General features: G+C 36.9%; 1 protein-coding gene across 5 annotated transcripts in view; it reads left to right on the forward strand.

The window, feature by feature from the left end:
• Window positions 1–24,625, forward strand: part of CENPE (centromere protein E, 312kDa) — an 81,698-nt gene extending 57,073 nt beyond the window's left edge. For 2 of the 5 annotated variants that reach the window (XM_010848262.1, XM_010848264.1), the window contains 12 exons: window positions 374–532; window positions 3,073–3,177; window positions 5,077–5,295; window positions 7,205–7,402; window positions 8,058–8,261; window positions 10,420–10,635; window positions 12,752–12,937; window positions 15,138–15,250; window positions 17,161–17,258; window positions 19,658–19,841; window positions 21,459–21,724; window positions 24,254–24,625. In XM_010848262.1, coding sequence (XP_010846564.1) covers window positions 374–532; window positions 3,073–3,177; window positions 5,077–5,295; window positions 7,205–7,402; window positions 8,058–8,261; window positions 10,420–10,635; window positions 12,752–12,937; window positions 15,138–15,250; window positions 17,161–17,258; window positions 19,658–19,841; window positions 21,459–21,724; window positions 24,254–24,348 — 2,043 coding nt within the window. In that variant the 3' untranslated portion in view covers window positions 24,349–24,625. Of the gene's footprint in view, window positions 1–373; window positions 533–936; window positions 1,228–3,072; window positions 3,178–5,076; window positions 5,296–7,204; window positions 7,403–8,057; window positions 8,262–10,419; window positions 10,636–12,751; window positions 12,938–15,137; window positions 15,251–17,160; window positions 17,259–19,657; window positions 19,842–21,458; window positions 21,725–24,253 lie in introns of all 5 variants that reach the window. The other 3 variants (XM_010848267.1, XM_010848263.1, XM_010848265.1) reach the window with 3 other exon arrangements.
• Window positions 24,626–25,183: the final 558 nt, after the last annotated feature.

A 25,183-nucleotide genomic window follows, 5' to 3' on the forward strand; every position in this document is an offset into this window, starting at 1 on the left:
GTGGTGAACAAAATCAGAAACAACCCAAGTGTCTGTCAGTAAGGCACTGGATAAGTGGGGTTCGTCTGTATAGTGGAAAACTAAGCATAAGAATAGGACACTCTTTACATGATACTGACTTAGAAAAATATCCAGATGGTACGAAATGTGGAAAATAAGTGGCTGAGTTGAGCATGTTACAGGACTGGGATGGGTGGGGCTAGGGTCAGGGCCTTAGACTGTATGTCCTTCTGAACTATTCTAATTTGGCAGTGGCATGTTGGTTATTTCTAACTATGAATATGTATTTTTTAAGATTTGGTTTAGCTAGTTCATTGTTAAGAAAAGGTAATCTGCCTTAGGTCATATTTCTCAATTTCTTCTGATAACAAAGGAACTGGAAACACAAGAACAACTAAAAATTGCTCATATCCGTTTGAAAGAACACCAAGAAACTATTGATAAATTGAGAGAGAGAGTTTCAGAAAAGACGTTTCAGGTTTCAAATATTCAAAAGGACTTAAATAAATCAAAAGATGAATTTCAGAAAAAGGTATGTGTTGTTTTGTTCTTTGAGGGAACATGTGCATGCTAAGTCACTTCAGTCGTGTCCAGCTTTTTGCGACCCCATGGACTGTAGCCTGTCCACGGGATTCCCAGGCAAGAATACTGGAGTGGGTTGCCATTCCCTTCTCCAGGGGGTCTTCCTGATACAGGGATTGGACCCTGTGTCTCTATGTCTCCAGCATTGGCAGGCGCATTCCTTACCACTAGCACCACCTGGGAAGCCCCTAACTCTGGGGGAATAACTGTCCAAAATTATTTATGAAATGAGAAAGGACATAGGTACAGATATGTCTGTATAAATATATACGTATGTATACCATAAATAGACACTCTTTTACTTTCTTTAAGGAATTCTGTTTGTATTCTAACTTGTTTTATAATTATGTCAAGATACAAGAACTTCAAAGAAAAGAGCTTCAACTTCTTAAAATGAAAGAAGATGTCAGTAAAACTCATAAAAAAGTGAATGAAATGAAACAATTGAAGAAGCAGTTTGAGGCCCTAAGTTTATCTATGCAAAGTGTGGAAATGGATAATTTGCATTTGACTAAGAAACTTTATGAAAGCCTTGAAGAAATAAGAATTGTAGCTAAAGAAAGAGATGAGCTGAGACAGATAAAAGGGTCTCTCAAAATGGAAAGGGACCAATGCAGAGAAAAATTAAGAGACCTGATAGCTAGAGTGAGTTCAGAATCATTCCCTATCTAGTAACTATGAGAATCAAGCTTTTTTTGGAAAGCGTGACAATATTTTGTTGTGTATTTATGTCTACAAACAGTAAAGGATAATGAAGGAAACTTAACTATAGTTTTCACACAAATAGAAAATGCAGTTTTAAAAAGAAGCCAAAATATTATTCAGGAAATACCACATTTTTTGTTGTTACGAACTTTTTAAAATAGAAGTATACTATATATACAGTATTATATGTTGTAATATACAGTATAGTGATCCACAATTTTTAAAGAGTATACTCCATTTATAGTTACTGTAGAATATTATCTGTTCTCCATACTGCACAGTATTTCTGGGTAGCTAATTTTATACGTAATAGTTTGTACTTCTTAATCCCTTAGCCTGGTATTGTCTCTTTCCCCTTCTCTCTCCCCTCTGGTAACCACTAGTTTGTTCTCTATATTTGTGAGTTTGCTTCTTTTTTGTTAAATTCATTAGTTTGTTATATTTTTTAGATTCCACATGTAAGTGATATCATACAATATTTGTCTTTATCAGGCTTATTTTACTTGGCATAATACCCTCCAAGTCCATCCATGTTTTTTGTAAATGGCAAATTGTAGTTCCTTTTTTGTGGCTGAGTAATATTCCATTGTGTACGTGTTCCACATCTTCATCTATTCATCTGTTGATAGATATCTGGGTTGCTTCAGCATCTTGGCTATTGTAAATAGTGCTGCTGTGAACATTGGGGTACATGTATCTTTTCAAATTAGTGTTTTTGTTTTGTTTTGCAGTGTTTTGTTTTGTTTTGCAAATTTGTTTTGCAAATTACAAACTAGAGTAATTCTCTAGTTTAAAAAAAAAAAACAAAAAATGTTAAATAAAGCAGACTATTTCCTTCACTGTAGTTTTTTAAAGGATTTCTAAGCCAAGTAATCGCATTATTCTCAGTGGAGAAATATTTGAAGGATTATAAAAGATTAAATATTTGAAGGATTTATAAAAGATTAAATATCTCATTTCTGTGCTTCTGCCTGGTAGAGTTTTAAACATAGGCTCTTGTTAGTGAGTTTTGAAGGAAAAAAGACAAGTATAAATAAGGAAGTTCTTGTAATATGTATTTATAAATATTCACATATGTTAAAGAACCTGAGTCACTCTATAAAATTCAGATGAATAAGAAATTGTATAAAATCTATAAAAAATCTTTTTTATTCTCATATTTCATTTTCATGTTCATCATTATCTTCTAGTAAAGAAATAGTGGAAAGTAATATCATTTGTAATCTCAGTAGAAATATCAGACACTTGGAAATCATCTTTAGTGGGCCCTAACTAAATTTATAAAGAGACGAAATGTATTCAATAAATATTTATTGAACAATATTTTATTTTGCACTTTTAATCAGAAATACAAAATATAAACAGGGTATGAATTTTCTGTTCCAAGGTTCTGGAAAGAATATATCAGTAGGACTTAGAGCACCATAAGTAATATACTTGGTTTTGCTTGCATATCGAGTTGGCAGCAGTGATTCTAAGGCAGAAATTTGGAAGAGTAGGAACCAGGAAATATATCTAAAATCCAATTTTCAACTATAAGTAGTAAAGGAACAGTTCCTATCTTCCAAAATTATGTGGTTTTGCCACTTTTAGCGATGACTTGAGGTCACTCAAGACTTACTGATACTGTTATTTATTTTCTGAGTATTTTTAAGACTACTTTAAGTTAGATGTGTTATGTTTAATTCTATTATAGAAAAGATATTAAAATGTAGTCAAAGTATATGATTAGACATATGTGAATATAGTTACAGCTGAAGTCTTGCTGATTTCTTTCTATCAAAGCAGGATCAACAGAACCACCAAGAGGTAAAATATGAAAAAAGGTTACTATGTGATGGAAACCAACACCTGATAGGAAGCCTGAGAGAAAAGTGCTGTAGGATAAAAGTAAGTGTTCTCCTGTTAAAGTTACAAATGAATATTTGTACGCTTCCAGAGGTCTAATGTGGATTGAATAGATAATGCTCAATACTTTTCTAAACTTTATAATCTAGCACTAGTATGTACATGTATACATAGATACACGCATACACCACACGCGCAAAACAGAGGAGTTTGTGATTATCAGGCTTCACTGGAAAGGTGGTATTTGAGCAAATGCCTGAAAGAGGTAAAGGATCAAGCCACACAGGCCTGTATCCAGGGAAAGAGCAGTGTAAGCGGAGGGAACAGCAGGTACAAAGGTTGCTTGGTGGGTTCCAAGGTCTTCAGGAAGGAGGACAGCCAGTTAGAAGTGAGGTCTGGAGTTAATGAGGAAGAGGCAGGCTGTGGGGCTTCCAGCGGACTGCGGGCTTACTCTGATTAAGATGGAGATCTCTTGAGAGAGACATGATCTGACTTAGATTTTAAAGAAATGGCTCTGTTAGGTTGAAAATGAGTGGAAGCGGGAGGACAATTGAAAAACTAATTCCAGTAATCCAGGCAAAGGTGATAGTGGCTCAGCCCAAAGAGGGAGCAGTGGAAGTGCTGAGAAAGTGTTGGATTCTGAATATATACTAAGGGTAAAGCCAACAGGACTCTTGTCACCCCTGTTAAAATGCAGTCCCTAAAAACTGTTTGTGTTGCTTATGGCTATATCTCTTAGCACAGTTTCCAACAGAAATCAGCATTGAGAATGCCTTTTTTAAAAGTACAATGAATGGCATATAGTGCTGCTCCATGCCATAATATGATTCATTCTAAGACTAAAGGCAGCATCCCCCCTGCAACACCCACAGATTAATGAACATCTATCTAGCTTTTCCTTGAATTATTTTAAAAAAAATTCATTGTGGTCAGCAGCCCCTTCCATAATTTAACACCCTGAACATGTTGTTTATTACATGATTGTAGCAACTTGATGTTCCTCCACCTGTACTCTCACCAAGGGCTCACCTGCCTGGACTTTCATCATTTGTATTTATGGGCTCAGACTCATTGTCTTCCATATGCAGGCACTGTACTTACCTCATGAGATAGGTTTCATTGTTCCATTTATAAACAAACTGAGGCTCAGAGGAAGTTTAGTGGTTGCCCAAGTTCACATAGCTAATAAATTAGTAGAATAAGGATTTGAAATCAAGTCTGACAAAGTGTAAAACTTGGGCATAGAAGCATTTTTACAAATATAATTTTTACTTCCTTTAAAATAATATCCATATATTTTGTAGATTGCATATATTCTGGTATCATTTAATATTTGATCCCCTAGAAAACTCTGTGGCAGTTATTGTAATCTCATTTTATAGTGGTGAAAATGGCTCAGTGTTTCCCCAGTCAGCGAGTGGCAGAGCTGGAATCTAAACTCAAATTCTGATAAAAGGTTAGAAAACTTAGACTCTAGGCAAATAATAGAAATGTGTGAAGAAGCTCCACCAAATTGACAAATAATTAGTTTGATTCTTGGTCACGTATCTGCTCACTCATACTGCCCACTGTAAATATAAAACAGCATTCAGACTTGAGCTACAATACATACTAGATTGAATTCACTCAAATTTCCCTTCAGACTTTATATAAACAAATGCTCCTTCAAATCATGGATGTTCAAAAGACCAAAAGAAAATGCATCAAATGATAACAATGATTGTTTCTGATTTTCTTTGTTATATTTGTTTAATTTTTAAAAAATTTCCACAGTAATTTTTATAATCCAAAATCAATAATAAGTTTCCTTTTGTTTTTTAAACACAAACATCATAATTTATTTTCCTCCTACAAGAAGTAGTAAATCTTTTTGTTGCAGTTCTAGGGCTGGGACTATTTCTTGTTAAATTAGTACATTGAATAAATTCTAATTTTCTTTAGGAGCTTCTTAAGAGATACTCAGAGATGGATAATCACTATGAATGTTTAAATAGATTGTCTCTTGACTTGAAGAAGGAAATTGAAACCCAAAAAGAGCTTTCAATTAGAGTAAAAGCAAACCTCTCACTTCCATGTCCACAAACCAAACAAATCCAGAAACTTCTCACTGCAAACCAGAGGTGTTCCATGAAATTTCATAGAGTCGTGATGAAACTTCAGGTACCATCTTTTTAAGTAATATCTTTGTAAATACTGCTGTAAATTTCTATTACTAACGTGTGTAAGTCCTACCTTGAAAGTTGGCCTGTCGTGCTGCAGTCCATGGAGTTGCAAAGAGTCCTCAGACACAGCTTAGCAATAAACTTTTACTTTTTTCACTTTTTGAGAGTTAGCATATTCACTATTAAATTGAAGATTGCATGGGTCTAAGAACAGTGTGTGCAAGACCCTCAGTGCACCTAGGACCTGTTTATTCAACAAAACCTGAGCTTTGCCTGTGGACCTAGACACTGTCCAGGTATTTGGGAGACAGATGTGAATAGCATCTCAAGAACCTCATAGTGAGTGAAGCAGACATATAAACAGGTAATAAGCATTGTTATAGAAGTATATTTAGATTGTATGACATACCAGATAAAAAGTTAGAGAAGATAAGACTGTAGTGGAAGACAGGCTTAAGCGATAAAGCTTGGAGTTCATTTTGTAGATGAGGCAGAGCCATTGGATAGTTATTTTAAGGTGCTGGCAGTGGCATGATCAGGTTATTATTTTAGATACTTCCCTATAGACAAAGAGGAAATGAGTTTGTGGCCAGAAACAGTTGCACTGGATCCAGATAAGCTGTAACAAGTGACATTCCTACTAGGGAAGGATTCTTGGGATGGAGGGGACAAACCTGTGACAGCTCGAGATAGTAGTCCATGTGATTGATGGTCGAGGTAAGGGAGAGGAGTTTAAAATGAGAATCAAGGTTCAGGTTTAGCCAGGTTTGTAGACAGTGTTACCATTAACAAATAAAGAGGGGAAAGAGATTAGGTGTTCAGTTTGACATGTTTTGAGGTAGAAATACCTGTGACAGAGTGTTTAAGAAGAGAGACCAAGTAAACATTCAGTTGAGAGTCTGAGACTTGTCAGGAGAAATGTCAGGACTAAAGCTATAGATTTGGGATTCATATAGGTGATACATTGCACAACATCTGTGAGTAACATCACCCAGATTCTTCAAGAGACAGTAGCAGAAAAGAGCAGCTTATGGGTTCAAGGTTAGAAAAAGTCAAAGTGATGGAAGAGAACCAAGCAAAAATGCTATCACTGAAGTCAGTGAAAGAGTCTGCCAAAGATGAAGTGGGCAAGAGGGCAGATGTGTCAGCTGGCATAAGGACTGAAGAGATCCCCCCAATTTGTTGATAATAGAGCTCACTGGTGACCTCTGTCAGACTGGTTTTAGTTGAGTGGTTAAGGAAGAGGCCAAATTACAAGAGATTAAGGAATGGTGGAAGTTAAGGGAAGTGGAGAACTGGTATCTGGCCTTCCTGTTTGGTAAATTCCCCTGCAGGCCCTGATACTCTTCCACAAACCCTGGCAATTGGATATCCAGAACTTACTAAAGAGATCCATGCAGCATATGATATTCAAATTATTATCATCTTAAAGCCAGACATCTAAATATACTTGACAAGTAAATCTTGTGACATGTCATACCCATTTTTGTTACCCGGTCAAGGCAGGCAGAAGATGTTGAAAATGATCTCAGGTATCTAGCCGGGAAACCTGGGTGGTTGATGATATAATTAACCAAAAAGAGGATAATAGACATAGATGGGTTTCTAGGGAAAGTAATCATGTACATTTTAAGCCTATTGAAATTGAGGTGATTGTAGGACACCTATGCAGTGTATTGCAGGAGGAAGTCAAAAATATAGAACTAGAGAGAGGCCTGGAAGTTATTCTCCCAAGTTGCTGAGAAGAGAAAATTCAGAGTAGAATGGCTCTTTCCACATTCCTCACTTAACCAGGGAACATAGATAAACAAGAGATGCCATCCTGCCTCATAGTCTCAGGGGTCTAAAGCTTCATCTAAACATGATACAAGTTTCATTTCCCAATTTGTTTTATGTTTCTCTGCAAGTATGTGCTAAGCTATGTTGCAAGGACAAAGGAAGAACAACATGAATCCATCAATAAATATGAAATGGCTTTTATTGATGAAGTGGAAAAGCAAAATGAACTGCTAATGAAAATACAGCACCTTCAACAAGATTATGATGTACCACCCGGAGAATCAAGAGACCTCAGATTGAACCAGAGCTTGGATCTACATATCGAGGTATGATTTGTTTAAAATGGGTTTAAGTAGATGTCAAGCCTTTTATCAAGTTGAAAAGTACCTTTGCATATATTTAGAGTCATTTTTACTTACCAAAAAATAAAAAATCAGTTGCAGAATGACAGCTGGCGAGGTGTGAAGAGTGCCAGATAATAGTGTAGCGTCCTTTCAGAACCCCAAAGATATAGAAAAATAGATGTAATATCATCAAGTGGGAATTCATGGAACCCCAGAATAAGTTTCCAAATGCCTTCTGAAACTCCCTAGATCTGTGACTGGGAGTCAGAAACATTTTCATTACAACTCCACATGAAGTGTCCTACTCAGCAGTATGAGGCCAGCATCCAATTTCCAATACCATGTGCAGCCTGTTATGTGCACAGAAAGCAACATCCAGAGACTGTTCATATATTGTGATAATTAGTCACAGATGTATAGTTTTGAGGGGCTTTAATTTGAGCAGGATTTGTAGACTTGCCTTTGTTACATAGGTTGTACTGCCAAAATTTTATTATCAATAACTAAGGTTTTAAACTAAAATTATATTTACTTTAAAATATTAAGAATAAAGTTCAGTAAGGTGTTTTTCCCTTTTTATGATATTTAGATTAAAACTTTTCTAATGTTCAGGTGATTCAATGCTTATTTTTCACAGGAAATTCTTAAGGACTTTTCAGAAAGTGATTTCCATAGCATAAAGACTGAATTTCAGCAAGTATTAAGTAATAGAAAAGAAATGACTCGGTTTCTGGAAGAGTGGTTGAATGCTCATTTTGATATAGAAAAGCTTAAAAATGTCATCCAGGAAGAAAATGATAGTATTTGTCAAGTGAATAACTTGTATCATAAGAAAATAACGGTAAGTAGTAATTTTCTTGTGCTACCTCATTCTTCTTCTTGTTGTCTGCTTTAATTTTTCTACCTCATTTGTTTAAAAAAAATCTAAGAACAATTTAATTTTAAGTATTTTCTTAAAATTTATTTGCGTGTGCTTTGTGAAAAAAGTTGACTGCACAACATCTTCCTTAGGATAATTAAAGATATATTTATACTTGTCAAGAAGATAAAATCTTGCTGTGTAACAATCAATTTTTTACGCTCAAAATCCTCTTGCCATTTTCCTCTTTCTATTCTCATTTTGGGCTGCTTCTGTAGGAACTGAGCCTCTTTTCCAAGCAGCCCCCGACAATGTGAGCCCAGAGCCTATTTCAGGGCTACAGGCAACAGCTAGAGGAAACCCCTGGACAGCTAGTCAGCTGCTTCATTAGTAAGGCCGCACATGCTTCTCATCTCGGCAGTGTCACTGTCACATGCCCGGATCCTTCAGCTTTGATGTTCACACCGTGGTTTGTAATCATCGTTCCAAAGGTGACCAGCCCTAGGGAACAGATTCATAAGAACCAACATCGCTTTCAGACAGTTTGTTTCACCTTTTACTAATCAGAATATTCATTACCTAGAAAAATACACAGTAATGAGAACATTGCTTATTACTGCATGTAACCAGTGGAGAAGGAAATCGGTGGAAAAGGCACCCCACTCCAGTATTCTTGCCTGGGAAATCCCATGGAGAGAGGAGCGGGTGGGCTACAGGCCGTGGGGTCACAAGAGTCAGACCCAACTTAGTGACTAAACCACCATAAGTAACTGGAGCAGAGGGACCTGGATTAATGTTACAGCATTTAATATTAGTGTTATGTCTCTGTGTTTGGGTAGTTATTTCCAAACAAAGACTTTAACTTCATCTGGAAACAATACTTTAATCATATTGAAATATAGATAATGTTTCTAAAAAAAATAATTGCCTGTGACTGGATTGTTCATCCATCTGTTAAATAATCCAGGCTAGCAAAATAGTAAATGAGTTGTTTCAAAAAAAAAAAAAAATAGTTCACAGTCAATGGAGAAACGCATAGCCAGTGTTTGGATAAGGTAATCTCCACATATTTAAGTGTTGTTCTTGTAATGTTGAAGGCCCAGTTGTGATCAAAAAGTAGGAGTTCCTCCAGCAAGTTCCTACTGTTCTGCACAGGGAACTGTACTCGATATTTTGTAATAACTTGTAAGGGGAAAGATCTGAAGAAAAAGCAAGAGAGAATAGTGATAGAGGGAATCGCTTTTCTCTACACCTGAAACTAACACAGCATTGTAAATCAATTAAACTTCAATGAAAAAAGAAAGTAGGGACTCTTGCAGTGAGGACCAGCATGGATATGTGGCTTCTTCTAGCACCCTGAAAGAAGCAGCTGGTAATTCTATGTAGTGTGAGGTCCTAGTTGAGAGCCATGGAGCATCCAGGATGCTGGCAAGAACACAGCTAAGTTAGGATCCAACTCTGACAAACTGGCCGTAAAGCCACTCAGAAATATATGGGTGAGACCAATAAGGCATCCATGATGACAGCAAAAAGCACATCCCTTAGAAGTTAGGAGTAAAAGGATGATATGAGTAATTTCAGAGCCAGTTAGGCTTTGATGTAAAAGAAGATATTGATTGATCAGTATTCCCTGCACAGAAGTACAGGGTTTTCAGATTCATTACGAAAAGTCAGTGAATGATTTTCCCTATAAACACTGAGGTTTAGAATGAAAATAGCTTGTTCAGTTTACTGGGTATGTCCTGCTATTAGATGTCAGTTAATGTTCATGTATGATGTGGTATATGTCATAACGTGCATAAAAACTTTAACCTGCATAACTCTTCAGATTCTTCTTCGTATGTTAGTCGGGATCCAATACAGTGAGATTATCATCTTGCAAAGCAGTACAGGTGCTCTTCAGCTCTTACTGTTTTATTCTCATCACCAATATCCAAACGTCATTTGAAATTTCAGGAACTGATTTGAACCACAAAGAATGTTCACATTCTTTTAAAGTTCTTTTCTGGAGTGTGCTGAATAATAGGTGTCAACATATGCCTTGTCGTAGAACACTAGTATTTTCATAGTGTTTTCCTTTTTTTCTTTTATGTAATTCATTTCATTTTAGAGCTATAATGGTGTTTTTACAATCCAATAGGCTATAATGAATGAATTAACAGAGTTTGAAGAAAGAAATGCTACCATAGCCAAAGAATGGGAACACGATCTGAAATCAGTGAAAGAAAACAATCAAAAACTATTTAAAAACTACCAAACTTTGAAGCTCTCCCTGACCCCTGGTGCTCTTGTTAATCCTACTACACAAGACAGGAATCTTCATGTCACAACAAGAGCTACACAGCAAGTCACAGAGGTGTGTACTTTCTTAGATTTTTCAATTTGCAGTTTCATCAAAATCTTAAAATGCCTTTAACATTTTATATGACATTTATATATAACAGGTCTTACATAGCATTTCAGAGCAAAATTATAGTATTGAATGTGTTAGGGAACATGGGTTATCTTTGCATAGGTGTGATGGGCTTGTTTTTTTAAATAAAGTTCTATTGTGGCTATCATTCAGCTAATTAAACAGCTAGGTGTTATATAAGATCTTCCCTTTGGATTATGAAGCAGAAGTAACTCATAGCTTAATTTGATTACTAGATGCATACACCACTTAAAGTGTTGTTACCGTACAGTGTAAGCTTCCTAAATCTTATGACTTTCTGTTAAACTATAGTCTGTGTCTTTATACAAAACTAGTTTAAGGGGAAAGAGCAATTTAGGGTTTCTCTAATTATCATCAATGTCTTTCATATTGGTTAATGTTATAATCAAAATAAAAATGGAAGAGGCTAAAAATAGATTTTGTAAGCAGATTACCTGTGCAGAAGAATCAGTATGTTACTTGAATAATTCAATTACTTTACCCTTACTGGGACTCTGTAAAGCAAACATGGTATTTTATTTTATTATCATACAAAATGACTTAGAGGGGAACCCAAGAGTAAATTATAACTGGTCATTTTCACTGAAATAAACACTCATAATAAAACAACAGCCACTAGTTTAATAAATACCAGCGGAAACCAGAAGGCCACTAGTATACAGTAGATTGGTGTATTGATTACTGCAGACTTCAGTCAGCTGGCAGGAATTTGAAACCCATCCCACAAAGCAGTAAGATGAAGAAGCAGCAACCCAGGACATGCCTTATCAGATAAGAAGTCGTATGCTATTAGTTTGGAAATTATGCCAAATTAGAATAGTTTGGTAATGATATAGGAATAGAGAAGTAGAATAGTTTGGTAATGATTCAGAAATAAGTAAATAGAGCATTGGAACAGAACAAAATTCAGTACACTCAGGAAAGTTTGAGAATTTGTATATGATGATGGTTAACAATCAACTCAGTGAGGGAAAAATGATTTACTTAATATTTGATTCAGAACAACCAGCTTGACATCTGGGGAAAAAAAAATCTGGATTTCCACCTCACTCAAACAAAAATAAATTCTGGGTAGGCCAAAAAGAAATTATTTTCTGAGAAACCTGCATGTATATCTATGTGAATAATCTCATAAATATGAACAAACTTAGATATTTAAATTCCAGTATTTTTGGTACCTGGAAAAAAAAACTAGAAATCACCTAAATGTTCATTAGCAGATGATTTCCATGAAACAGGATGTATGTATCCATGAAAACAAATATGAGAGATCTACATAGATAGCATCACCAACTCAATGGACATTAATCTGAGCAAATTCCTGGAGAAAGGAATGGCAACCCACTCCAGTATTCTTGCCGTGGAGTGAATTCCACGTACAGAGGAGTCTGGCTGGCTACACCCATGGGGTTGCAGAGAATCGACCATGACTTAGCTACTGAACAGCAACAATGTGCATTGATAATGGAAAGATCTGGAAAATATATTGTCGAGTTTTTTTTTTTTTTTAATGCAGAACTATAGTATGTTCCTACTGTGTGTGTGACTGTTTTTATGAATTGAATATTCACGTATGCTTAGTTACACATAGAAAACTTCCAGAAGGATAGACCTGGAAGAGTCAATCAACTGGGGTACTGAGGTGGGGAAAGTTACTCTTCATCAGTTGTTCCATTATGCTTTTATTTTTCAAGTTCAAAACTAGATAATAAAAATAAAGGAAAAGACATATTAAAGAGCTAATTATCAACTCAAGTTGTGTTCATTTAAAATGTAGGTGCCTATTTAAAATGCTTGGTACCATGCTAACTAGTAAATAAACACTAAACCTTATAATGTAAAATCTGGGCATTTTTTAACTCAAAAAGTGTCAGCTTATAAATTAAAAAAAAATACATGTGTAAATTGGCATTTGGCTTCTCCTTCTCTTTATCCTTTGTTAATGCGATCTGTGAAAATGCTTACCTGTATATGATCATCTTTGTCTTAATTGTGACTGTCTTTATGGCAGACGTTAAACGTATACTTTTTCTAATAGAAAATTCAAGCTCTGGAAACATCACTCCGTGAAGCTAAAGAAAGTGCTGTGCATAAGGAGGGCAAGATTATGAAGATGCAGAAAGAACTTGAGATGACTAATGATGTAATAGCAAAACTTCAGCAGCAAGTTAATGAATCAAATAAACACCTTGAAAAAACAAAAGAAATGATCCAAGTGCTTCAGGTAATTTAACAATCTCATTTTACAAATATAAGAGTGGTTTTTTGTTTTTGTTTTTTTTTCTTTTACTGTTGAATTTGGCAGATGCTTTGGGACTCAGCTTTTACTTGAACTTTGTATTATCTATGCATATCTGAAGTTCAGGACTCAAAACTTTTAAAAAGCAAGTGACAACTTTGAAATGTAGGAATATATTTTCATCCAAAATGATTTTTATCTTCCTAAAAAAATGTTTTTAAGAGACATATAAATATTATTCTTTATATAAATATAAAATATATTTTTATATATATTTTATATATTTATATATATATATTTATATAAAATATAAAATAAAGTATATTTTTTTATTTTTCATAAAAAAGCTTCAGATCCAAATAATATTCTTTATTAGATAAGTACATTTTAAAAGTCTCTTTTCTTCCACTTAATCCCTTGTTGTTGAGTCCCACCTGCTAGCCTGTCAGCTGACTCTGACCTGTATTTTAAGGAATGTCTATGAATGTTTTGACCCTGAGTGCCATTATACCGTCTGTGCCCTCGTTCGTTGTGTCTTTACCACTCCCTTTTGTTTTAGCCCCCAGCCACTTCTCATTCTTCTTTTACTTGAGTCCAATCCTAATAGGTATTTGTGTTATCTCTGCTCCAGTGTCTCTTCATTGGAGGTAAAATCGGGAACTAGTCAAGAATGTCTCTTCTTTCCATTATTTAATATTGTTCTAAAAATTCAGGCTCACTCAATGAGACATGAAACAGAGAGGCAAGAGAAAATAATCTTTTTTGTTTTGGTGACAAATGTTGGTATAGCTAAAACCAAGAAAATTCACTGTGAAGCTTTAGAATTTTGAGACTACTATTTTAATATTTCAAGTAATTTAATGACCACATTTTTATTCATTCAACAAATATTTGTTGGCTACCTGCTATGTGTTAGTCATTGTTCTAGATGCCACATGTACAGCGATGGGATAAAAAAGTTTCTCCCTTCCTTCAAGGAGTTTACATTATCATTCAAGAAGTGAGAAAATAATGAAATATATATGCGTGTGTCAAATAGTGAAAAATGCAATGGAAAAAAATTAAGCCAGACAAGGTACGGGGATACTGAATAAAGTAGGAATGTAAGGGAAAGAGATGTGATTTTATAAAGGGTTACTGAGGAGGGCCACACTTTTAGAGTGATGTGAAGTGATGGGGTGAGCAGTGTGGTAGAAGGGCCTTCTAGGCAAAGGAAGTAGCAAACACGAAGGTCTCAACACAGAAACAGAAAGTCTAGACATGTTTAGGAAACCACAAGAAAGCCAGTGTCTTCCTGAACAGAGTGAGCAAGAGGATAGGTGGGAAAGGAGGTGAAAAATAGCAGAGAGCCAAATCAAAAAGGGTCTTGCAGGCTCCTCTGGTTTTTATTCTAAGTGGGATGGAAAATCATCAGAGGATTTTAGCTAAAGGATATCATGGTCTTAGTTAATTTTTAAACAGTTGTCCTTTGAAGAGAGAATCCAGGAGAGTGTGTTAATGTGACACACTAGCTGCTATAAAAAAAAGGGAACCAAAAATGCAATGGCTCAAATAAGATGGAAGGTTATTTCTTCTCTAGCTCATGTAAAAGCCTGAGTTCCAAGTTGGTGGATGGACCATCTTTGACTATAAAATATCCTCAGCAGGGAATCCCCTGGTGGTCCAGTGATTAAGACTCTGTGCTTCCATGGCAAGGGAATGTGAGTTCGATCCCTGGTTGGGGAACTGAGATCCCGCACACCATGTAGTACAGCCAAAAATAAACAAAAAGTTTAAAAAAAAAACCCTCAACAATGCTGAGTAATACTTTGTGCCTTAAATTTGATTCCAGTTTGATATTTATATTGTTTTACTGACATCTTTTTCTTTCATTTTCCTGATTAACCTGTCTCTATCCATTTCATTTTGTTTTCCACCTCTGTTTCATTTGTTTAGGTAGATTGTTTTAAATTGGGAAAAAAAACTTGTTGAGAGAAACAAAATTATATGTTCTCTAAATACATATTCGCTTCCAATTACTTTACCTCAAATATCTATCTGTTATTCATTTCAAGGTTAAAATTTGTGCTTCCCCTGCTTTTCATATATTAAAAGATTGCTGTTTCCAAATGTATCTGCCAGATCAAGGCAGCTCTTCAAAATTTCTATACAATTATTATATTTTTCTGTTCTTTAAAACATTTAGGACAAAGCTGCTTTAGGAGCTAAACCTTATAAAGAAGAAATAGAAGATCTCAAAATGAAGCTGGTGAAAGTAGACCTAGAGAAGATGAAAAATGCAAAGGAGTTTGAAAAGGAGTATGTCTTTGCCTTAATCGAACATGCTTTTAAAAGCTTAAATCTCCTTTAACTATATAAATTTCTTTACATTAGTTGTTTTTAAAATATAAGAAATTATTATTATTTGCTTTTCTAAAAATAAATTTAACCACTCACGGATTTCAAATTTATTAAATTCTCATTACATATGTAAAGGTTTTAAAATAAGCACAATCCCGGTTGCTAACACTATGTCTTTTTTTTTGGGGGGGGGTGCTTTTTGCTCATTATGTATAAATAGCTTTAAAATACCCTTTTTATGCTTGAAAGTGAATGTTAAAAACCCTGTGGTGGGGAGTTCCCTGGCAGTCCAGTAGTTAGGACTTGGTACTTTCACCGCCACGGCCCCAGGTTCAGTCCAGGGCCAGGGAAGTAAGATTCAGCAAGCCACAAGATGTGGCCAAAAAAAAGACCTGTGGGTTCCAGTTTGCTAAGGTTTCTGTTGGTTTTTACTTATTTTATTTATTCTTTCTGTCATATTTTTGTGGAAAAGTTGTATTTCCTTTTAAATTATAATACCTAATACCCAAGTGAGTGAGTGAAGTTGCTCAGTCGTGTCCGACCCTTTGTGACCCCATGGACTGTAACCTACCAGGCTCCTCCATCCATGGGATTCTCCAGGCAAGAATACTGGAGTGGGTTGCCATTTCCTTCTCCAGGGAATACCCAAGAGCATATTCTTTTTTACTGATTTATTTATGTAGTACCATATACATGGGGCTTCCCTGGTAGCTCAGATGGTAAAAAGAATCTGTCTGCAATGTGGGAGACCTGGGTTCAATCCCTGGGTCAGGAAGATCCCCTAGAGAAGAGAACGGCAACCCACTCCAGTATTCTTGCCTAGAGAATTCCATGAATAGAAGAGCCTGATGGGCTACAGTCAATGGTATTGCAAAGAGTTGAACACAACTGAGTGACTAACACACACACACTCACACACACACACACCATATACATAATAGCATGCCTGAAGTTCTTTGTGATATAGAATAATGAAAAGACCATTAGTGTCAGGGAAACTAAGTTAGAAATATATTGCCTCTAATGAATATATCACCTTTAACAAGCTGTTTATCTCTCTGGGCTTCACATTCATAATCAATAAAAGGATTGGTTTATATTAAAGGATTTCTTATCCCTCCTGGCTCTTAACATTTTTAATTCTTCCTATAAATCTTTAATAAATATTTAATGATAATGTGTAATTTTGCTAAATACGTAGCACTTCAGATCTTCATTCGTTCTAACCAGCCTTCCAGTGATAAAAAGTGAAACATATCTGTTAAGATCTTCATCATAAAAAGCAATTTTACTTACAGAATAGAATCAGCAGATACTGTCAGCCTCTAAAAAAAGCAGAGTATTGTACAATTTATCTCTGCTGATTAATGCTTAAGCGAACAGTTCATAAAATGTCTCTACCAGGGAACAGTGAGCAGAATTTGACCTTTGATTATAACGCTTTGGACCAGACCTGCAGCTAGGGTTTGCTTTCCTGACTTTAGAACGGAAGCTGCTTTTTGCTTTCATGCTCTGGTGATTGTTACACCTTCTTGGTATTTACTTGTTTTATGGTGCCCCCAGGTATAACTTTACTCAATATACCTTTAATAGCTATTGAGCTTCCAGAAATTTAAATAGAATTGATTTCTCAGTGTTAAAAAAAGAAATCATTCCTGCAACCAGGCAAAATGCTTCCAATTTAATGATATAATAGCTGTGAAATGTGTGATACCAGGAAGGTATCATGAGGGGTTACCTACTGCTACCTATAAACATTATGTTGATATGATGTGTCTTCTTACTAGAAAATTCTTGACAGCAGTTGTGTTTATTCCTTCATTAAAAATCTGTTTCTGGGTTTTACATATTTCTGTTGCTCTTAATAGAATTGCTTCAACAAAAGCCACTGTAGAATATCAAAAAGAAGTTATAAGGCTATTGAGAGAAAATCTTAGAAGCAATCAACAGGCCCAAGATACCTCAAGTAAGTGGAAAATGCTGATACTTCCTGATCTTTCCATTTTACTTCAGTACACTTGAACATTTTGAACAGTACTATTATAGGTAATGACGATCAAGAATAAACCTAAGTTAATCACTGATTTAGAAAAAACTTGTTTTTCAGATGAATTCATTGGGCTTATATTTATCCTGTGATATCTTCTTAGTTTCCTATAATCTTGACTGTTTCTCCATTATAGAGTCTTAGAAAATAGGAAATTTGCTTTTGCATTATCAAATCTTTACATATTAGTGAAGATATCTTCAGTACTATAAAAGAATGACTTAACTATCAGGGTATAAGTATACTTCCCAATAAAAATACAAGCACATATCTTAGATTGTAACCATATGCACAGTAAAAATATCCATTCATAGTAAAAATAAATATTATCCAACTTGTTCTTACTGGCAGGGTGTTTGAAATTTATCATAGGAACAGTCTTCAAGTCCAGTGATCAAATTTCTGTCTATATATCTCTCAGTTCAGTCGCTCAATCATGTCTGACTCTTTGCGACCCCATGAATTGCAGCACACCAGGCCTCCCTGTCCATCACCAACTCCCAGAGTTCACTCAAACTCACATCCATCGAGTCGGATGTGATGCTATCCAGCCATCTCATCCCCTGTCGTCCCCTTCTCCTCCTGCCCCCAATCCCTCCCAGCATCAGAGTCTTTTCCAGTGAATCAACTCTTCGCATGAGGTGGCTGAAGTACTGGAGTTTCAGCTTTAGCATCATTCCTTCCAATGAACACCCAGGACTGATCTCCTTTAGGATGGACTGGTTGGATCTCCTTCTAGTCCAAGGGACTCTCAAGAGTCTTCTCCAACACCACAGTTCAAAAGCATCAATTCTTCGGCACTCAGCTTTCTTCACAGTCCAACTCTCACATCCATACATGACCACTGGAAAAACCATAGCCTTGACTAGACGGACCTTTGTTGGCAAAGTAATGTCTCTGCTTTGGAATATGCTATCTAGGTTGGTCATAACTTTCCTTCCAAGGATTAAGCATCTTTTAATATCATGGCTGCAGTCACCATCTGCAGTGATTTTGTAGCCCAAAAAAATAAAGTCTGACACTATCTCTCAAACTATACCTTTTTATGTATTTCTGTTTCTTGTGTTTCATTTATAAAGAGAAAACGCTAACCAATACTTAGATCAGCTTTGTAGAGTAGGACAAGCATTGAATTCACAGTCAAGGACAGGTCTCTGAATTGATTGCCCTCGTTTAACGCTGTGTGAAACCCTGAGGACAGCCCTGACTTAGCTTATGTGTGTAATTGTTTGAAGGATCACACTAAAAGTTGTATGTGCGAGCACGCTGAAAATTCTGAAGGTCTAGCAAATATATTTGTGTGTATTATTGTCCACTCATTTAAAAAAAAAATCAGAGTACACTTCGCTGGTGATCTGGTGGTTGAAGAATCCACCTTGCAATGCAGGGAATGCAGGTTCAATCCCTGGTCAGGAAACTAAGAACCCACATGCCGCAGAACTACTAAGCCTGTGTGCCGTAAGTAGAGAGCCCGTGTGCCATAACTAGAGAGCCTGTGTGCCACAACAAAAGAACCCACATGCCTCAACTAAGACCTGACCAGCCAAGTAAAGAAAGAAAGAAAGAATCAGAGATAGTGTTAAGGTGATCACAGCTGCAACCTGAAAAACTTCAAGAGATAAAAATAGACCTGAGAGTTCTTGTTGTTACAGGAGGATCACTATAAGTACTCTTGATTTGTGACTTTCATGTTGCCCCTGATTTCAGAATCATTCAAAAGGAAATGGACATCGAGTATCTTCCCCACACACACCTGTACCCTTCTGTAAGAAATTGCCAGTGACCCAGTGGATTAGTCTACGTCAGAAAGCACCTCACAGTTTCATGCAGTTTTATCTAAAATGCACAAAGCAGTTCCTTACATTTCTTCTGCACACATAGGGTAGAATCTTTAATAATGTATGCTTTAATATCAACTCAGGTTCATTTAGTGAACAGTATTGAGTACTAGAGGTTCACTGAGTGGTGGACACACACACGCTGTAGGAGGAAGTCTGCCAGGTGGTTCCGCTGGTAATAGAAGACCGACAAGTGAGGGACGGCTCTGTCTGGGGAGGACCCTTACTACTGCAGCCACGGAAAACAATACTAACAGGGTTATGGTAGTGGGATTGATTGGTAGAAAGCAGCAGGAGGATTCTAGAGCTATGTGAAATTGATGGCCAAATAGGCATGTGAGGTAAGGGAGAAGGAAGTCAAGGTTGACTTCCAGATAGAGGGTAGTCGAGGTATTTTTATGACTTACTGCCCTTTGTTATGGTTTTAATTTTGAGCTATTCAAATTATCCCCCACCTGTCTGTGCTTTTGCGTCCCACAGTACTATCAGAACATATTGATACTCAGCCTTCAAATAAACCCTTAACCTGTGGAGGTGGCAGCGGCATTGTACAAAGCACGAAAGCTCTTATCCTGAAAAGTGAATATATACGGCTGGAAAAGGAGGTTTCTAAGTTAAAGCAGCAAAATGAACAGCTCATAAAGCAAAAGAACGAACTGTCAAGGTAAGAGCGCCTTATATGATACAGAAATTACGTCTGTTACATGTTGGGGAGAATGGTGTAAACACATAAGTTTTGTCTTTTTAGTTTGTTTTCTTTTAGAGGGGGGGACTTTTTCCCAACTAAATATTTTTTTGCATTTGATAATCCTTGACACAATATGGAGAAAGTAACTTTTAAAGTTCATATGTCTTTTCTAAAAGGAATAGGAATACACTAGCACCATTCCATCTGTTTGCCATGTATCAACTGACCTACGTTTAACTGAGCCAAGAACCAGGAAGTAAAAAAAGATCTTTGAGGGGCAGCTCATATATACCACAAGTCCATATACCCAAGTCAGTGGGCCCTACTCAAGGAAGAGCCCCTTAGGTCCCTTACTGTAGCTGCTTAGTTTTACTTGTAAACGTATCTAACAAATTATTTGGCTTCTACTCAAGAATAGAATCTTGTACTAACCTCTACCAGTGATACAATAGAGGAAAAATAGGCATTAAACTAAGTAAAGTCCACAACTAACTAATTCTTTGTAGTGAGTGCTGTCAAGCAAACAGCAACATCAAAAAGTAGGACATGAGGAAAGAGTATATAACAGAGAGATCAAGTCTTGGTGTGGGGAGTGGTGTTGATCAAGAGATTAATCTTTAAGATTCAGTGTGAAAACTGAATAGAAGTTAGGCCAGATGAAAGGAGAGGCAGGTAAGCTCTCTAGGCTGAGGGAATGGCATGTGCACATGCTCTGAGTCAGAAACAGTGACCTGCTGGTGGAGCTGAAAGACATCCAGTGTAGCAAGGGCAGAGATGGAGACAGTGAGGCGTGAGATGAAACACCAGAGGGAACTGGTCCGGATAGCACAGGCCCCCAGAGGTCATTGGGAGGACGTTTGGAGGGGATCTGAAATGTAATGGAAGGATTGCCTCCACTGGAGGAGACCTTGACCTTCCGAGATCAGACAGGATCTCAGTATAGGAGGCCCCAACTTAGGAATTGGTTTATTATTGCCCAAGCAAAAGATAGTTTTGGCATGGACTGGAATGGTGCCAGTGCAGATAAAAATAAGGAGATGAATTTGAGGAATAAGTATGAGGAAGACGGGGCCCTAGGATTGTTGCCCAGGTTTCTCTCTGGAGGAACCAGAGCAATGTGGTAGCATTTCCTCTATGAAGCAAGAATATAATGAATCCAGGAAAGCACCACGAATTATTTCTCTTAAAATAACAGATACATTAGAGTCATCTATCCCAGAGACTAATTTATCAAATTATGGCCACAAAATACACTAGATCATATCATCGATTCATTTAAAAATCTGATATCATTTCTTTTCAAACCCCCACGATTATGGAGATTTACTACAATTACTCAGTTTATACTGACCTCATTTCATTTTCTGAACTGTAGAAACAGTCCAAACAGGAAGCATTAGGTTGAAACAAGAATGTAAATATGATAAAATGCTAAATGTTATGTTATATATATTGTAACACACACCACAATTTAAAAACATTTTTTTTTAAGTGTGAATACATTGCAGGAATTGCAGTCTGTGGTCTCCTTTTTTCTCCTACTCCCCCTCGCCCACCACCACCACATTTAAGCTATTATCATCATCTTTCCAGTGAGGTCAAGACATGGAAGGAGAGAACGCTTAAAAGAGAGGTTCACAAAGAAGTAACTTGTGAGAATTCTCCAAAGTCTCCTAAAGTGACTGGGACACCCTCTAAAAAGAGACACCATATGTCTTCTCAATGCAAAGAACGGAATGTCCAAGATCCTGTGCCGAAGGAGTCGCCGAAATCTTGGTTTTTTGATAACCGATCAAAGTCTTTACCAGTACCTCCTCCAGTTCGCTATTTTGATAACTCAGGTTTAGGCCTTTGTCCAGGTAGGTAAATACCCTGGTTACTCAGAAATGGGGGGATAACAGTGGGAACTTCTCTTTACCACATGACGCCACAGGGCAAGTACCGACAGGAGAGGATGGAGTTGACCAAGCTCACAGGGCAGAGACTTCATTGCTTTCTGTGGGGGACAGAGTTTCTCTGAAGCACAGTCACTTTTTACCCTGAGTGAAGTCTGTGTGTTAAACCGTCAACTTTTCCCTGAAATGGACAAGCAACATTCCCAAGGACATAAAGACGCTACCCTATTCACAAAACTACTTTTACTGAAAAAGACTTTCTTATGAATTCAGTGGGCCAGGATTTCCAGTAGGATTATATATTCATTTTACACAAGCCAGATCATAGACTTGTATCATTTACTGATTCATTCAGTCAATTCTTTAGTATCAGAATTCTTTAATATCAACTCTGTGATACATATTATACCCTAATGGTGAAGTAACAAGCAAAACTAGATGCGGTTCCTGTCCTTCTAGAGCTTACAGTGTACTAGGTATAGACAGCAATCAGGTAGTCAAAGGGAAAATTCTAGAGTGCAAACGGCTCTGAGGCTTAGAGTAGGTTTTTGTTTTAGGAATATTACGGAAGTCTTCCTTGAAGAGGGGAACTGAGATCTAACAGGTTAACGGGAGCTAGCTGAGCAGAGAGAGGAGGGCAGAGCATTTACAGACAGAACATTGACAGCCCCAGCCAGAGTAGGAGGGACCACGGTCAGGGGAGGGCTGAAAGAGCATGATGTGGAAAAGTAGGCTTCTGTGGATGGAGTCAGTGAACCAAAGAAGAGAGGCAAGAGCCAGACCTGCAGGACTCTGTAGAGAGTGTAGAGAATTTAAACTTGACCCTGAGAGTAGATGGAGGAAGCCTTCAGATTTCAAACAAGAGCAGAGGAGCGTGATGGCGCGTACGTTTTGAACACATTGCCTCAGCTGTAGGGTAACCCACAAATCATGGGAGCAAGAGTTTAACAGGTGCCTGGGCAAGTGTGAACTTGGGCAAGCACAATAGAGTCGAGGAGATGCGACAGATGGGAGAGATCTGGAGGTAGAATCAGCAGGCTCAGTGCCTGATTGGATGGAGTGGGTGTCGGGCATCAGGCTCACGCCCAGCTATGCGGAGGCACTGTCCACAGAGATGGGGAACGTGCCGGGAGAAGCTCTGTAATATGGTGTGTCTTAGCCTTTCTCACCATGTGCCCAGGAGTGCACGGCCAGAGCCCTTGTGACAGTGTCTCCACCTGTCAGAAATACCCTGTGATGCATTTGTAGAAACCTAAAACAAAAAAACCTTCATCAAAAGAGGCAGCTGCCAGATACGTAAAGCTCTGAGCAAAGGTTGCCAGAGTGTATGAGAGCTCTGAAAAGTCAAAGTTTTAGTCGCTCAGTGGTGTCTGACTCTTTGGGACCCCATGGAGTATCTCTCTCCAGGCTCCTCTGTCCATGGAATTCTCCAGGCAAGAAAATGGGAACTGTGACAAAGAAGGAATCAGTTCATTCTCATCAGCTGCACATCAAAATTGAATCAAGTCAGCACCTTGACAGTGCTCTTAGGGAGATAGTACAGAACAAAGCAATTTGGGAAAAAAACTGAAACTCTTCAGCTCTTTGAATAGTATTTAACAAACACTTAAGGACCTTCCACTAGTTAACCCTTCCATAGAGCTTTTGGTGTGTACACACACACACACACATACCATTTTAGAAGAGTCTTTGGAAAAACTGATATGTTTTCTAATCACCTTTTGATTTTATCTGAAAGTGCCAAAGGCACAAGCATAATATGAACTAATCCAACTGCAAATAAAAATGCTTAAGTCTTTTTATCAATACATGGATCTTTCGGGTATGATTTTTAAGTGAAATAAAAGGCCGGGGGGGATACATAAATCAAAAATTCACCAATTCAGAATTAAAGGACATAATCCTTGAATTAGTATTAATAAAATATCAACCTAAAAAGTTAATGTCAGTTTTTAATTTTAATTATAAAAGGAAATTTTCATTATCTCAAGATCAGCTATCCTATATTTATGCATATATAATTTTAAAACAGTTATTACTTATAAGTAAATAGATGCAGTTAAAGTGCCTTTTTAAAGCTTCAAAGAAAGCTTTCCAACGATGGCTAAGTATTCTCTAAAATGCATAGTAGTGTATAGCACAGTGTCCTGAAAACAGGACAAAAGAAAATCAAACTCAGCTAATCTGTTTGATTCACTTTGCTTCTCAGATTGATGGATTCCAACTAAAAATTTATTACTTCTAGGTTTTATGTACAATATGGTTTTTCTAACCATTCATTTTATGGGAAAATGGGGAATAAACATCTTCAACTCTGATGAAGTGAAGCGTGCTTTTTAACAAGGAAATTAATGACCGTGTCGAAGTGCCATGTTTTATTCTGCACATGTCTCTACTGTCACAACATCCTTTCCACTTTAGTTATATTTGGGTTTTGTCTATGTTTTCACTAATATTACTTTTGTTGTTGATATTTTTTTTTTTCCTCCTCAGAAGAACAAACTGCTGAAGTGGAGACCGAGGATCCCCAGCCAGGTCCTTGGCAAATGTCGTCAGGAAGAGATGTGCCAGAGTGCAAGACTCAGTAGACTCCGCTCTGCCACCCTCCTGGAGGCCCAGCATTCCATGTTTGGAAGTGTCTGTGTTTATTTCTTTATGTGTCTATCCCTGGCAGTCCTGTCTCAATCCGACTTCAGTTCAGTTCCCACTTTGCCACTAGGATTGGAAGATGAAGGAATGGGATGCATTCCCATAATCTAGAATGGTGATAGCAATATACCTTCTTCTTAAACGTGGTAATCCTTTAGAAGTTGAAAAGTTTTATTTATTTATAGGTTTTATAAAGAATAAAGTTATTGAAGGAAATTTCCAATCTTTCCATGTATACATAAAATGTATATATTTTTATTAATATAAAGTTATCCACATATGACTTAGAGAATTCCAAAGCATAAATCATAAGTTAATATAAAATATCATTTGATTAACAAAATTACAGACTCTTCTTTTAGTGTCTTGAACATTCAGTAAATGTTTGATTACTTGTTCCAGATCACAGCACCATGTAATTTAACTGATGGTTTCTTGGGGGGATACTCAGAGTGTATCTGGCCCTCCTCTCTTCTTCTGTGTTGACTTTCAGAATTTTCCTGTAAAAATATATATATGCATTCCATATTTCGGCTGTTAAGGGATATCAAGTGATACAGCCTCTGCATTTTCTAGTTTTAATCTTCCTTTTGCTGAAACAGCTATGGAAGTTGTTTCTCACTTTCCAGTTACAACCCACCCCACTCTCTGTGCAAGCACTCTAAATTGGTTTGTTATTAGACTTTGTAGTCGGTTGCACTTCATTAGCAACTGGAAAAAAACCACACCAATTTATTGTGTCCTTTAATTTTAGACATGAGGAAACAGCGCCAG

This window comes from Bison bison, unplaced genomic scaffold (assembly GCF_000754665.1).
Source record: "Bison bison bison isolate TAMUID 2011002044 unplaced genomic scaffold, Bison_UMD1.0 scf7180017864263, whole genome shotgun sequence".
Lineage (NCBI taxonomy): Eukaryota > Metazoa > Chordata > Mammalia > Artiodactyla > Bovidae > Bison > Bison bison.